General features: G+C 45.2%; 1 protein-coding gene across 2 annotated transcripts in view; it reads right to left on the reverse strand.

Moving 5' to 3' along the window:
* The window catches only part of LOC128342307 (major histocompatibility complex class I-related gene protein-like), a 41278-nt gene extending 25366 nt beyond the window's left edge, over positions 1–15912 (reverse strand). For both annotated transcript variants that reach the window (XM_053289487.1, XM_053289486.1), the window contains exons 1-3: positions 15765–15912; positions 10163–10432; positions 6309–6587 (exon numbers count right to left, since the gene is read on the reverse strand). In XM_053289487.1, coding sequence (XP_053145462.1) covers positions 6309–6587; positions 10163–10432; positions 15765–15843 — 628 coding nt within the window. In that variant the 5' untranslated portion in view covers positions 15844–15912. The remainder of the gene's footprint in view (positions 1–6308; positions 6588–10162; positions 10433–15764) is intronic.
* Positions 15913–16149: the final 237 nt, after the last annotated feature.

The following is a 16149-nucleotide window of genomic DNA, read 5'->3' on the forward strand; positions in this document are numbered from 1 at the left end:
ACCCAGTTCTTGTCGGCAATCCCCTAGGCGTCATTTTAAAAGCTGCTCTGCAACCTTTTTGATTTTAAACACCTTAGCGCGGCCCCTTCAACAGTTAAACAAAGGCTGGCGCTGCTTTCGCAGCACAACCCAGGAGCGGCTCTTCCTGGGCTGCACTGCGAAGGCAGCGCCAGTCTTTTAACTCCTGAAGGGGCTGCCCGGCCCCTTCAGGATCTAGTTAGGCTGGTGCTGGGTTTGCAGCAAGCAACCAGGAGCGGCTCTTCCCTGCCTTTTCAGGGAAGAGCCGCTCCTGGCTGGCGCTGCGAACGCAGTACCAGCCTTAGTTTAGCTCCCGAAGGGGCCGCGCGGCCTCCGCTCAGGAGCTAAACTAGCACCCTCGCGTCTGATGTCAGACGCTGGGGGCGTGTCGGGGCCGCGAGACCCTGATTGGGCGGCAGCCCGGGTTCTTTGAACTCGTTGGCCCAATAGTGGCTCTGCCCCTGCCTCTCTCACATCCCTGAGGGTTCCATCCACATACCTCTCTGTTTTCCTGAGCTTCTCCAGCTCACTTGCCTTGGCTTAAAGGGAACACATTTGGAGCATTTGGCACCAAGCACACACTCACGACTTCTGCCCTTCAGGCAGATAGTCATACATACAACACTGTGTGCAATGCACTGGGACGCACCCCCCCTCGCCTTCTGACCTTCTACCTTCATAACTGGTTTTATTGGCTATTCAGAATATATAGAGCTTGTTTACTTGAAAGCTAGGTCTTAGCTGCAGTTGTCATCCAAGTAAAGGTTTTCAGTTCTGTCTTCTAAGAAAATTAGAAAAGTGGGGTAATTTCCCACCACCATTCACCTTTCCTCCTGCTGAGTGTCTCCTTTGTCATAAAGGGGGACCACGTCTGTGCCTCCCCATATACTTCTCCACTAAACCCCACACTAAACTCCTTCAATATCTGTTGCAAGCTCATGTTCACAAATTGTCAAGGAGCAAAGCTCCTCTGATCTGAGTCGTGTCTTGTTAAGAGCAGCTTCCAAACAGAGGCATTCAGAGGCATCTTGCCTAGGAGACTAGAGATGGCCTATGGCCATCAGACTAGTAGCCATTGATAGACCTGTCCTCTGTGAATTTGTCTAAGCCCCTTTTAAAGCCATCCAAGCTGGTGGCCATCACCACATCCCGTGGCAGAGAATTCCATAGATTCATGACATACTGTGTGAAAAAGTACTTCCTTTTGTTGGTCCTAAATTTCCTGGACTTCAGTTTCATGAGATAACTCCTGGTTCTAGTGTTGTGAGAGAGGGAGAATAATCTCTCTCTCTCTCTCTCTCTCCTCCCTGTAGCCACCTCTTTTCCAAACAAAAAGCTCTGGATGGTGTAGCCTTGCCTCATAAGAATGGTGCTCCAAGCCCCTGATCATCTTGGTTGCCCTCTTCTGGGCCTTTTCAAGTTCTACAATGTCCTTCTTAAAATGAACTGAACCAGGGGCAGGTTCATGAAATAATGAAACAGGGGGCAAATAATGAAACAGGGGGCAAATGTCCCTGGAATCCTGAGAGGGGACCCAACTGGAGAGGAGAGCTGGTCTTGTGGTAGCAAGCATGACTTGTCCCCATAGCTAAGCAGGGTCTGCCCTGGTTGCATATGAATGGGAGACTTGATGTGTGAGCACTGCAAGATATTCCCCTCAGGGGATGAAACCGCTCTGGGAGAAGCCGCTGCCAGTCTGTGAAGACAATACTGAGCTAGATAGACCAATGGTCTGACTCAGTATATGGCAGTTTCCTATGTTCCTATTGGGTGTCAAGTTACTCTTTGCTTCCCCCCTCCTACCCCACCAACTCTTTGGTTCACAGCTGTTTCTTGATGGAAGACTTGTCTTGACTTCAAGCAAGATGACTCCTCTCTGGGTGGGGAGGAAGGAGTGCCTAGTGGCGTCTGTCCCCCCTCCTCTTCTCCTGACAGGCTGGCTAGTGCTCTGGGTTGGCCTACCCCTCCCTCAGCCTGACTGACAGGCTCAGCAGTGAGAGAAATTATTCTGGGCATCAGCCAGCCAGTCATGAAGAGAGCAGAAGGGATGGTGGTGCTGCCTAACATTCCTCCCCTTTTCAGGAATGGAGAAGGCAACAAGGACTGGGAGCAGGCAGGGAGGACAGGGGCTCATCTTATTTTTTTGGTCCCAGGGCCCACTTCAACCTTGCCATGCCCCTGAAGTGAACCCTAGGATGCTAAAATAATAGCTACTCTCAGACCCTTTGTCTGTTATCCTTAAGAAATCCTGGCAAATGGATGAGGTGCCAAAAGTCTGGAGATGGGATACGGTTGTCCTATTCTTCAAAAGGGAGGGAAAATAAGATCCAGGAAATCCCATTCTGGTCAGTCTGATCTCAGAACAGGAACCAGGGGTGTAACTATAATAGGGCAAGGGGAGACAGTTGTCTGGGCGCTCACTGCCTTGGGGGGCCCCCCAGAGGCAAATCACCTGACTGACTCCCCCAGCTGCGCACCCGCCCGGGCTTCCTTCAGTTGTATTCATCCTCTGAAATTGATGTGAGTGTTAAGACCCGGAGCTACCAGAACAGCATGTCTTTCTCTAGTACCATTAAATGACCTGTATCGTCCACAATTTACAAAACCTTTCAAAAAATAATTTAGGATGATGTTCTATTGTGGCACATAGGAGATATATAAAAATTTCACTCTGCTTTTTGTTACCACTATTCAGCCTCATTTAAGATTTCTTTACTTCATGAGCTGAGCTTCAGTGGGGGAGCATTTTAAAGTCTTCTCTCTGGGCCCACTCCAACCTTGATACGCCCCTGGCAGGAACTATACTAGAATAGATTTTAAAGCAAACAGTCTGTATGTATCTTGATAACAATGCAGTGATCAGTAGAAGCCAGCATAGATTAGTCAACAATAAACCCTACTAGATGAATCTCATCATCTCTTTGATAAAGTTAGTAGCTTAGTGGGGCATAGGGATACTGTGGAATGGGATTTATCTCGATTCCAGAAAAGTATTTGACAAAGCTCCTCATTATCTTTTGGTTAGTAAACTGATTAAATGATGGCTAGATAATGCAGAGAAACCTCAATCTTACGAACTTTGTATTTTATGGACAGCATCTGCAGAACCCTTTTTTGGTGGTGGTGGTGGTGGTGGTGGTGGGATTGGGTGAGTTGTGCAGGTCTGATTTTACAGACAACACCCACATTTATGGGTAGGAAAAGTGTGGTAGAAGAATTCATTTAGAGCAGAAACAAAAGAAGTGTGTTTTATTGCTCTTGTTAGTATAGGGTTCACACGGGGGTTAATATCAAATGATATTAATAATAGTCAAAGTCGAAGCTGTGAGGTAGATGACTAGAGTGCAAGTGGAAGAGGACTCAGCGTGAATCTGACAGATTGCAACACAGAGCTCATTTGAGGATCTATGCTCTGGCAGTGCAGACGGCAAAAAAGCAGTTCTTCTCTGCCTGCATTGCTTCTGCAAGTTCACGTCCAGCTGAATTGTCTAGGGTTGTGAGGAGGCTAGTTCGTGCCCCCTCTGCCTTGAATTTGAACTTGGAACCATCTGTTACTCACTGTGATATGTTTAACAACTTTCTTTGCAGATAAAATATCTTGTATTCGTGCTGAACTAGACTACACAGTTACTGCAGAGTCTATCGTAGAGGTGCCCAGCAACCCCTCTTGTGGGATTGAATTGGGTCACTTTCAGTTTGTTACTTCTGAGGATATGGACAAACTGCTTTGGACAGCATGCCCGACCACCTGCTCTCTTGACCCTTGCCCAACTTGGCTTATTTCATCTGGTAATCATATTGTCAGAGAGGGTCTGGTAAATATCATAAATGCTTTGCTGAGGGAGGGCAGGATGCCTCCTTGTCTTAAGGAGGCTATTATTAGACCTTATTTGAAGAAACCTGCCTTGGATCCCTCAGAGTTAGCTAATTACAGACCAGTCTCTAATCTTCCTTGGTTGGGCAAGGTGATTGAGCAAGTGGTTGCTTCTCAGCTCCAGGCAGTTTTGGATGACACAGAATATATACATCCTTTCCAGACTGGCTTTCGGGTGGGCTATGGGGATGAGACTGCCTTGGTTGGCCTGATGGATGATCTCCAACTGGTGATTGACAGAGGGAGTGTGACTCTGCTGATCCTTTTGGATCTCTTGGTGGCTTTTGATACCATTGACCATGGCATCCTGCTGGGTTGCTTGAAGGAGGTGGGGGTGGCACTGTCTTACAATGGTTCCGCTCCTACCTCTCTGGCAGATTCCAGATTGTATCACTTGGAGATCTGTTCTGAAAAACATGAGCTAAAGTGTGGGGTTCCACAAGGCTCCATACTGTCTCCAGTGCTTTTTAACATCTACATGAAACCGCTGGGAGAGGAGATTTGGTCTGGGATGCTATCAATATGCTGATGACACCCAGATCTATTTCTCCATACCAACTTCATCAGGAAATGGCATGACCCTGCTAAGTGCCTGCCTGGAAGCGATATTGGGCTAGGTGAGTGATAACAAGCTGAAGTTGATTCCTAACAAGACGGAGGTACTGTCTGTAGGGGCTTGGGATCCGAGAGATGGCTTAGATCTGCCTGTTTCGGATGGGGTTATACTCCCCCTAAAAGATCAGGTTCGCAGTCTGTGAGTGCTCCTGGATCCCAAACTCTCCCTGGTTTCTCAGGTTGAGGCTGTGGCCAGGAGTACCTTTTATCAACTTCGGCCGATACACCAGATATGTCCATTTCTGGAGACAAATGACCTTAAAATGGTAGTACATATGCTGGTAACCTCTAGGCTTGACTACTGTAATGCACTTTATGTGGAGCTGCCTTTGTACATAGTTCAGGAACTACGATTGGTACAGAATGCGGCAGCCAGATTGATTTCAGGATTTACCCGAAGGGACCATATAACACTGATTCTAAAAGAACTGCACTGGCTGCTGATATGTTTCCAAACAAAATACAAACTGCTGGTTATTACCTATAAGGCCCTTAATGGCTTAGGTCCAGGGTACTTAAGAGAACACCTTCTCTCTGTCACCAAGATCATCTGGAGAGGTCCAGTTATGGTTGCCGCCAACTCATTTGCTGGCAACTCGGGACCGGGCCTTCTTTGTGGCTGCCCCAGGGCTTTGGAATGCACTCCCTGCTGAAATAAGAGCATCTCCTTCTCTGTTTGCTTTTAGGAGGACCTTGAAGACGTACCTCTTTTCCAGGCTTTTAACTGAAATGTAAATTTTAAATTTTAATGTGTGTTTTCTATCTGTTTTTATGAATTCTAAATGTTTTGTTTTATATTATGTTTTAATCTGTACACCGCCTAGAGATTTTTATACTAGGTGGTATAGAAATGCAATAGATAATAAAATAAAATAAAATAAAATAAAATAAAATATATGGAAATCAGGGCTGTCCTTAGGGGAGGGCAAGCAGGATGACTGCCTGGGCCCTGTTCTTGTTGCTGCCATTAAAATTAACCAGAAGGGGGCTCCACACTGGCTGACTTGATCCAGGCAGGCCCTGCACCCCATCTGGGCTCTCTAAGGAAAGTTCACACATCCAGCCCTCTCCTGCCTGTAGTTTGAAAAGGTCCAGCAGCCCAGCAAAAAGCTTTGCCATCACATTCCTTTACTAGTTCTCAAGAAGCAAACTGAAATGGTGGGAAGATACAAGTATTAAGTAAATTGTCCCACCTCAGACTGCAGATGTGGAGAGAAATATATCTTTCAGTTCTCACTCACATGAAACAAAGGAATGGAAATGAGCAGGTAAGGGAGAAAAGTAGTAGCTTAGCTCTCTCTAATTCTAGGAAAGCGTTTATTTATTAGGAGAGGAGAGCTGGTCTTGTGGTAGCAAGCATGACTTCTCCCCTTAGCTAAGCAGGGTCCGCCCTGGTTGCATATGAATGGGAGACTAGAAGTGTGAGCACTGTAAGATATTCCTCTTAGGGGATGGAGCCGCTCTGGGAAGAGCAGAAGGTTTCAAATTCCCAGCCTGACTTCTCCAAGATAGGGCTGAGAGAGATTCCAGCCTGCAACCTTGGAGAAGCCGCTGCCAGTCTGTGAAGACAATACTGGGCTAGATAGACCCATGGTCTGACTCAGTATATGGCAGCTTCCTATCTTCCTATTTAATTGTGGGGGGCATACATAATTGCACTTTCCAATTCCATTTGTGGTCTGAAGTGGCACAGCTCCAGACTTCTGCCACTAGCAGAAAGTGTATATTGACTATTCAGTGGTGGAACAGAGCAGGAACTGACATCCGCTCCCTCCAAGCCATCCCCTTTTCCTCTCCTGACCTGTTTTCAGCAGAGCCTTGTTCGCATAGTCAAGGTATTTTCGCAGCCTCTCAATGCAGTCTCCCTCCAGATAGCCTTTTAATATCTCAGCAATGTCCGGGTCTGCATCCCACTTCCTCTTGGTGTATTGGGCCGCATCTTCAGCTGCCATCCAGGTGAAGGTCTCCTTGTCCAGGCTGATGAAGTCCTTCCCATCGTAGCCGCACTGCATGGACCTTCCTTTCTGCTTCTCGTCTTTGCTCAGCTCACAGCCGACCAGGCACTGCCAGGTGTGCAGCCCTGAAGACAACAAAGGGTCAACCAAGCTGCAGCATAGCAGGCATAGCACGCAGGCTCCCCTCCTCCAAATCTCACTCAGATCTCGAGTACTGCCATTTTTGCTCACCCACAGGGGGCCCTTCCTATTCCAGACCACTAAAATGACCAAAGTAATCCTTGCCATGTTCTTTTTCTGTGGGTCTTACATGGCTAAGATGTAACGGCTGTCCCCTTCATGGCTAGGATGTAATGGCTACCTCTTCTATCTGAGCGGAGAGACACCTTTTAAAATGGTGATTCTCTTATATTTAGCAGCGGGAGAGCAACTGGTTCTATCCAACCCCAACATGGCATCCCTCCAGTGGCTGCTGGTGGTATCTACCTTATGCTTCTTTTTATTTATGTTATTTTTATTTATTTATTTTTACATTTATATCCCGCTCTTCCTCCAAGGAGCCCAGAGTTTCATACTACATACTTGAGTTTCTCCTCACAACAACCCTGTGAGGTAGGTTGGGCTGAGAGAGAAGTGACTGGCCCAGAGTCACTCAGCAAGTCTCATGGCTGAATGGGGATTTGAACTCAGGTCTCCCCGGTCCCAGTCCAGCACTCTAATCACTACACCACGCTGGCTCTCTTTTTAGACTGTGAGCCCTTTGGGGACAGGCAACCATCTTATTTATGTATGTTCCTATGTAAACCGCTTTAAGAAATTTGGTTGAAGAATGGTATAGAAATATTCGTAGTGGTATAAAAATGGCAGTCAATTTATTGTCACCCAGCCCTCTTTCAAAAAAAAAAAAAGAGCAGCTGTGCTTTCTGTCTTGCATACTGAAAGAGGGACACTCAGCCTTCCACCTCACCAGGGCTGGATTAAAGTCTTTGTAGGCCCAAGGCACTCTCATAATCATAGGCACCCCAAATGTGTAGGTGAATGTTTGCATTGTGTACACTGTATAGGACCCCTAATGCATCCCATAATATGTCTCATGCATCAGAATGGGCATCGACCGGGCTGGATAATCCATTACAATAATTTCTTCACTAGAAGGATTATAGTGTGGTGGGGAGAGTTTGGCAACCATTTTTCCAAAGGTTTATATTGCTTTTAGAAGGAATCTTGGGATTTGGAGAACAAACTGTGATGGAGAGCAGTCAATTTTGGTGGGTGCTTGTTCCAAAATGGACAGGGGGGCAGCTGAGGAGAGCCATCTTGGTGTGAGACTCTGTTTTTGCTGAGAACAGCAACACAGCAGAAACACCTCTGTTCATGTGCTCTGTGTGCATGGCCTTCACTCCTTCCCTCCCCAGTCAAAGCAATGAGATCATCAGCACGACTCTTTGTTTTGAACTGGGAGGAGGGGAAATGAGAGCAAAACCCTTTAACTGAAACAGGCCAAATGAAAAAGCAGCATCAAAACACAATCATTGACATCAAATCAAGGCACACACTTTGGTAGAGGGTTTTAGTTGCAAAAAAGCAGTACAAAACCAAAACCAAAAGAATATACAGAAACAAGCTCCAAAATACAGAGTATTTCCTCTTTTTCCTCTCTCCCTGAGGGTCTTACTGAAGACATAGCTTGCAGAGTTGCTATTTCCATCCCAGATGTCTCCAATCCACATTAGTATCCACTCAGATCTTTCCCTTCTGTCCTGGAATTCACAACTCTGTTGTTATTTGTAGTTGATCAAAGATAGTAAGAAACTGACTGACTGGCTATTGTTCTCCATCAGAGAATCACCGGCTTGAAGCCAAAGCATCCTTAGTGACACGCCCACTGAAGAAGGGGAGGGAGGAGGGTGAAGATCCTTCTCCTCTGTTCCTGATTGTCTGGCTATGTGCTGAAGCTCAGCGTACCCTCCCCTCAGCCTAATGGACAGGCTTCAGAAAATGAGCACTGCATATTTCCATTTCTGTCAAATTAATTTTATTCTGTCCAATTAACAAGTAAACCTGTCCCATTAGTTTCAGTGGGAGTACTGGGGAGAAACCACATCTGGATGTAAGCCAGTGACTGGAGTAGCCTGTCTCATAACTGTAACACCCCTGCTAACTGGGCAAAGAGGCACCTTTTACCGTGGTGATTCTCTTTATTTAGCAGGGGGAGAGTAACTGGCCCTATCCACCCTCAGCACAGTACCTCCAGTGACTGTTGCTGGCGTCTATCTTATGTTTCTTTTTAGATTGTGAGCCCTTTGGGGACAGGGAGCCATCTTATTTATTTGTTTGTTATTTCTCTTTGTAAACCGCCCTGAGCCATTTTTGTATATAGAAATTGTATAGAAATTGAATTAATAAATAATAATAATAATAATAATAATAATAATTTGTGTGTACAGAAGGAATGTTTGTGACAGAAGTAGTGCCTTTGTTGAAAAAGAGTGGGAATCCCTGAACTAAGGCACAGAGATGATGGAAGAAGGAACAAGGAGGCCGGCCATGCTGGCCTTATTTCTTATCAACAGAGAAGAATTGGTTGGGATCCCTGAGCTGGAAATCTTAAAGGAGAAAAGTGTCCAAGAAGAATGAGAAATTCTGAGCAGTGAAATAGTGAAGACACAATTGCAATACGAATACGAAGATTATTTATATACCGCTTTTCAACAAAAGTTCCCAAAGTAGTTTACATAGATATAAGTAAAATGGCTCCCTGTCCCCAAAGGCCTCACAATCTAAAAAAAAACATAAGACAGAAACAAGCAAAAACCACTGGAGGGATGCTGTGCTGGGATGGATAGGGCCATTTGCTCTCCCCCTACTAAATAAAGGTCATTACCACTTTTAAAAGATTCCTCTTTGCTTAGTTAGCAGGGGCAGGGGAGCACCAAGCTAATTTGGGCACCCAGACCACCCAGCCATGAGCCCCTCCCCACGAGACCCCCTACTGCCTTTGGGGGCCCCACCCCATTTTAAGTCTTACCGTGGCTGAGCGGTGGCTGTGGGGGGTGGGGGGAGAGCGGAGCAACCCGTTTCTCTTCTCCCCACCTCCCCCAGAGGCGGGGTGGGAGCAGGAGAGACGCTGGCCCCATCCATTCAGGCCAGCGTCTTTAAGCAACTGCGAGGCACACCTGCGCAGTGTAGAGATCGTCGCAAGCCCATGAGGTTATGGGCTTGCAACGATCACAACTGCACAGGCACACCTCACAGTTGCTTAAAGACGCTGACCTGAACGGATGGGGCCAGTGTTTCTCCTGCTCCCACCCCGCTGCTGGGGGAGGTGGGGAGAAGGGAAAAGGACAGTTCCGCTCCCTTCCGCGGCCACCCCTCGGCCACGGTAAGACTTTTTTCTCTTTTTTTCTTTTTAAAGCAGAGCTTTGGCGGGGCACGTGTGGAGTGGCTCAGCTGCTGGAAGCTCCCGGCCCCGGCCATTTGGAGGTTACCCCCGGACCTTGGAGGACTGGACTGGGTCCCCAGTTCCGGCGGTTGGTGCGCCTCTGAACAGGGGAATTGCAAACAATCCCTATGAGGAGACATGAGACCAGTCTAAAGTCTCTTTTGCACCCTGCCAGCAATTTCCTCTCCCCATCTCCTGACTCTGGGAGAGAGAAACAAGGAGGTGCAAGACCATGATGTCCCTCTCCCCTCCACTCACCTCCATTCTGGTTGTAGCGAGTCTGCAGGATCACCAGGGCCTGCATGAAGAAGAACTCGGCATCTCGAGCATGATGGGTCTCCCGCTCCCAGAACCGGGCATCCTCCGCCTTCTCCATCCAGGAGACTTGAGGCTGATCCTCCCTTTTGTTGCTGTCATAGCGTGTGATGAGTTGGTCATCCACATACCCCAACTGAGTGAACCAGGGAAGACCCTGGATGGGCTCTGAAACCCCCAGGTAGAAATGTTGCAAGAAGTGTGAGGAGGAACCTGGAAAGGAAGAGAGAAGGGCAGAGTTAAGGGGCCTGCAGCCTAGGGAATCCCCAATCCTGGTCTTTTGAAGACCCTACCAACCTACAGCAGCCTCCACCCCATGTTAGAATGTCCAGGGCAGGAGATTACAAGGTTGAAGTGGGTCCTTGGAGAAAAAGTGGGCATGAGCCCTATGGAGGAATAGCTGCCTATCCCACCTCTTGTCACCATGTAGGGAGGATCCACCCTGTCACTAACACAAGACATGGATCTCCCTGAAAATTACAAGTTTAGCTGCTGCCACCAGGTGAATTTTTAGGCTTTTGGCTGAGTCTCCTACAACAGCCATGCAAACCTCTGTTGCCAAAAACAAACCAAATCTATTCACACGAGCGTGTAAAACCTGTTGGAATTCAAGTACACTGACCTTTTGCACCAACTATACTGGGGCACTGGGAGTAAAGATAGTGAGTAAGGGTCTCCCTAGCTGTTCTACCTGTCTCTACTACTCTATGACCTCTACTCTGTAACTGGAGTGGGTAGCTTCTTTAATGTTCTGCTAATTAATCTGGGGGTAAAAATTACAACCCCCAACAAAACAGGGCTAAGGGAACCCAGCCCAGTTTTGCATGCATGTGCAAACCGCCGGGATCAGGCCCAATCCCTGTGGCTACACAGCGGCAAACCTGCCTAAGTAGCCTCCCGTTAAAGTGAGGTTAAGGGAGGGAACGCTCCCTTATCCTCGTTTTTCTGATCATGTGTCAGCCGCGGCTGCTTACAGCCATGGCTAGCACCCTTGGGGAGGGGAGGGGGGATTCCCATAATGCACTGCACACTCACATGGTGCATTATCGGAGCTCTAGGGCAGGGCACCATGCAGCACGTTTCCCTGCATCCCAACCCCTGGAGCTGCCAGTGAGCTGGGTGGGCGATCTGCCCGCCCAGGGAAGGGTAGGAATTCATCTCCAGCGAAGCTAAGTTAAACTTGCCTTCCCCACATTCAGTCCCAGAGCTCTTCTCACTGATAGTGAGAAGAGTTCCACCTTGGTAGTGTGGTAAGGCCAATAGGCGTGGGGTGGAGAAAACAGAACATACAATTTTTCTTTAAAAATAAACAAGTAATTTTAATTTTCTTTTAAAAAAAAATTTAAATTTTTATTGATTTTAACAATATCTAAATAATCACAACACATTAAACAAATATGGACTTCCCGCTCACACCTCCTCGTGAATCACCAATTATAGAATTAACCCTTGCTATAGTAATAATTCAAGACATACATCTAAACCTTACAAACCCGATATTAATCTACCCAACCTGCTAATATTATTAAAATTCAAACCCTGTTGTAAAATCAATATTAGGAAAGTAATTCTTTAAGTATAATAAGAATGGTTTCCAGTCTTCTTTAAAGCATTCCAAATTTTGGTCTCTTATCAGTACTGTAAGTCTCTTATCAGTACTGTAAGCAGCGTCTGTGTCTAATCAGTAGGAGTCAAAATTTTCTCACGGTAGTGTTCCATTGCTTCCATTGGTTAAACAAAATAATATGCAGGGCAAATATCAAATAGAAAAACAGCAGAACGTCTCTTCTTTAAACTTAAAAAATAACAATCCCCACTAGTAGAATTCTTTCCAGCTATTAAAACCAGCAACTCAAGTCTCCAGTCTTAATACTTAATAAACAGAAGAAGAAGGGGGAAAGAAAAAAAAAATCCTTTCTTTAATTGTTATCCAAAGAAAAACTTACAGGCTTATCTGTGGCAACTTTCCCAGAAACACAGGAGGATTTTCAACCTTTTGTCATCATCATTCACTGAAGAGGTGAGCTTCTTTAAACTTTGCACATTAATTATATCCAAGCCAAAGAGACTGTCTGCTCGGCAGCTTTAAGATTCCTGAGCAGGAGTTTAGCGAAGATGGAGCCCCTTTGCCTGCTGATCAACTTGAGACAGCAAACCGAGCTCTTCAGCCCGGTTCCTGTATCAAATGACCAGCATATGAGAAGACGTGGGTTATCTTGTGTTGAATCCTTTAATCTAGGACGACGTAGGGAGGATTTTGAAGCCTCAAAATCCTCTTTTTCCCCTCCTGCTCGGTCCTCCCTTAACAGGGAGGCAGCCGCTGCGTTGGCAGTCCAACCGGAAGTATCTCCGATTGAAGCTTTAACATGTAAAGAAGCAAATATGCAACTGCAATGGGGTACTTATAGGGATTTGTTATGTTTTCAAGAAAAGGACTGTAAATTAAAAAGTTTAATTGAAGTGCAAAATTTGGTTAGTGATTGGTTTCAGTACCATCAGCTAAATGAAGTTTATAAGAAGGATTTTAAAGTTGGATTTGAGGATCAGATGTCGAGATTTGAGAAGGAGCTGTGTGAAAATGATGAAAAATTAGTTTCTAAAATGTATAAGCTCTTGCTTTTGGAGGAGACAAGAGATGAAGTGGTTAAAATGACGATGGTAAAATGGGCTCAAGATGTGGGGTATAATATAGAAATGGCAGCCTGGGAAAAATTATGGAAAACTGATTTAAAGTTCACTGCATGTTATATTTTAAAAGAAAACTATTATAAAATGATGTATAGGTGGTATTTGACACCTAAAAAACTGGCATTAATGTATAAAAATGTTTCAAACAAATGTTGGAAATGTGGACACTCAGAAGGAACTTTTTTTCATATGTGGTGGACTTGTAGGAAGGCTAAGGCCTTTTGGGACATGATATATAATGAGTTAAAGAAAATTTTCAAAATGACATTTCCTAAGAAGCCCGAATCCTTCCTGCTGGGAATAACGCAAGGAGTGTTTTCTACAACCAACTTAACATTCTTTATGTACGCTACCACGGCGGCCAGAATATTATATGCACAGAAATGGAAGAGTAATGAACTGCCTTCAAAAGAAGATTGGCTGATAAAAATTTTGGAATATGCGGAGATGGCAAAACTTACAACACCGATTAGAGATCAAAGCTTAGAACGTTTCAAGGAAGACTGGAAACCTTTTTTGGTTTATTTAAAGAATTACTTTCCTACTATGGATCTTACAGCAGGATTTGAAATTTGAAGTGCAGGTTGGGCAGATTAATGGTGGTGGAAGGTTTAAATTTGTGCTTTTTATTAATATCATAATAAGGGTAAGATTTATAGTTGTTATCACGAAAAGAGGTGCGCAGGAAGTCAATTTGTAATTGTGTTTATTATGACTGTTATGGTTATTATTAAAAGTTAATAAAAATTTGAAATTAAAAAAAAAGAAAAGGTACCCCATTGTGATTGCATATTTACCTCTTTACGTGCTAGAGCTTCAATCGGAGATAACCATAACGGAGTTTTAGCTTCCAACCATTTTTTATATTTTACACAAACTCTCATTAAACTCCTTCTTATATGGTTAAGAAAATCTTTATGTACTTTAGTTTAGTCATACCACAAATATGAATGCCATCCAAACCTTCTGTCAAATCCCTCCAGATCAAGTATTCTAGAATTTCTTAATGTTATCCATTCTTTTAACCACGTCAAACAAACAGCATCAAAATACAACCTTAAGTCTGGTAGAGTAAGACCGCCTCTTTCTTTTGCATCTGTTAAATTTTTAAAATTCATTCTTGGTCTTTTCCCTTGCCAAACAAATTTAGTTATGTCCTTCTGCCATTGCTCAAAACAAGTTAAAGTATCAATTATAGGAATAGTCTGAAAGAGAAACAACATTTTAGGTAAGACATTCATTTTCACCACTGAAATTCTTCCCATTAAAGATAAGTTCATATTAGACCATCTCTGTAAATCAGTTTTTACTGTATTCCATATTTTAATATAATTATTTGAGAACAACAAAGAATTTTTTGTCAGCAGTAATTTTAATTTTCAATTTGTTTATTTTAAATCAATAGTTGCTCAACAAGTTTAGTACCCCCCCCCAAAAAAAAACAACACCCCAGCAACCAAAAGAGCATAAGGAATAAGCAAAATGTGGTCAAAATGCATCCACTAACCTGACTTACCATGTCCTAACTTAGTCCTTGACAATCCCTTCAGTGATTCTGGCTTTTCCTTAATTCAGCCCCAGATCTGGTTCTTTTTCACAGTTCTGAGGTTCAGCTCAGTCTGGTTCTTCCCACAGATTAATTATGTGCTGTGTGAAAAAGTACTTCCGCTCCGTTTCCAAAAAACGGAGCCTTGGAGGGGTGGAAGTGGCAGGAGGGGTAAGTGCAACCCCCCATTCTTAAAGGGAGACTCCCACCAGCACTGGACTGTGCCTCCACGGTTCCGTGCACATCTCTCTTAGAGAATACAGTCATGCAACCCTCCGCACCACTCCAGGAAACCCCCAGCCCTACTTTCCTTTTTGCTGGCCCAGGAAATAAATTTCCTAGATTTATTTCTGAATAAATTGTCCCACAGGAACACAGGAAGATTCCTTGTACCAAATCAGAGCATTGGTCCATCTAGCTCAGTATGGTCTACATAGACTGGCAGCGGCTTCTTCAAGGATGCAGGCAGGAATCATTCTCAGCACTATTTTGGAGATTCCAGGGAGGGAACCTGGAACCTAGATGCTCTTCCTAGAGAGGCCCTATCCCCTAAGGGGAATATCTTACAGTGCTCACACATCAAGTCTCCCATTCAAATGCAACTGCTTAGCAAAGGGGACAATCCACACTTGCTACCACGAGACCAGCTCCCCTCCCTTCTCATCTGCCTGCCTACCAATTCCCATCTGCCAACCTTCCTCTGTTTGAAAGGATCCTTGTTGACTCAGAAGACTTACATGCAATGCCTACATGTTGGGGAGCAGGGATTTGCAACAGGCTCTGCTTTGGATAAAGAACCCCAACTCTGCACTCCATGTTGCATGATAAGGAATCAGAATGCCTGGCTGGCAACTTCCCCATCTCTGACACACATCCCACATTTGACTGGCTGCAAATCCTTCCCTCTTTGCCAAGCCCAGCAGAGAGGGCATTTTTAACCCCCAGAGGCACTCACCTGAGGGGAAATTCTCAACCAAAATAGGGGCGGGGAGATCCAATGTGGGCAGTGGTTGCGGAGAAGATATAAAGGGAGAAGGACTCAGAAACAGAATCCCATGGTTGGGTCTCAGCCAGGATCTCCTCTTTTTTGAGTCATTGCTTGCACAATATATACGATATGGTGTGCAGCAATGCATGAAAAGAGGGAATTGCCAGGGGATTCCAAGTCACCCTCCCTGCACGTGTTCACCTGAGAAAAGGCTGAATGCAGTGAGGGTGGCTCAAGGGAACCAATTTAAAAGGTGCCCAATCCTGCCCTCTTCCCTGCCCACTCAGCACATGGGGAAGGAATTCCATCCCAGAGTCACTCACCAGAGCGGTCCAGCCATGGAAAGGCAACAGCTACCCCTAGGAGCCAAGACAATGAGAGGGCCCAAACTCTTTCAGACATGTTGGTTCGGTGTAAAAAGAGGTACTCTGGTAGCTCTAAAGACTAGTTAACTTTGCTATTTATTGCTAAAGCACCTCCCTAGTCCTGGCTCCACCCACAATTTCTCAGTTTTTCTGAAGGAGATGTGAGCTAAGCTAAAGGGCTTTAAAAGCCCTGTGTGGAAAAACACCCAGCAGCCACCCATAGCATAGTCCTCCAAGACTATTTTTAGGAAAGCAAGAGTAGGTATACATTGACAGGACAGCTGCTAGTGCCAATTCCACACAGCTGGGTCTGCTCCAGCCACAGTTTTGCGTGCTTGGAATT

Source organism: Hemicordylus capensis, chromosome 2, assembly GCF_027244095.1.
Source record: "Hemicordylus capensis ecotype Gifberg chromosome 2, rHemCap1.1.pri, whole genome shotgun sequence".
Lineage (NCBI taxonomy): Eukaryota > Metazoa > Chordata > Lepidosauria > Squamata > Cordylidae > Hemicordylus > Hemicordylus capensis.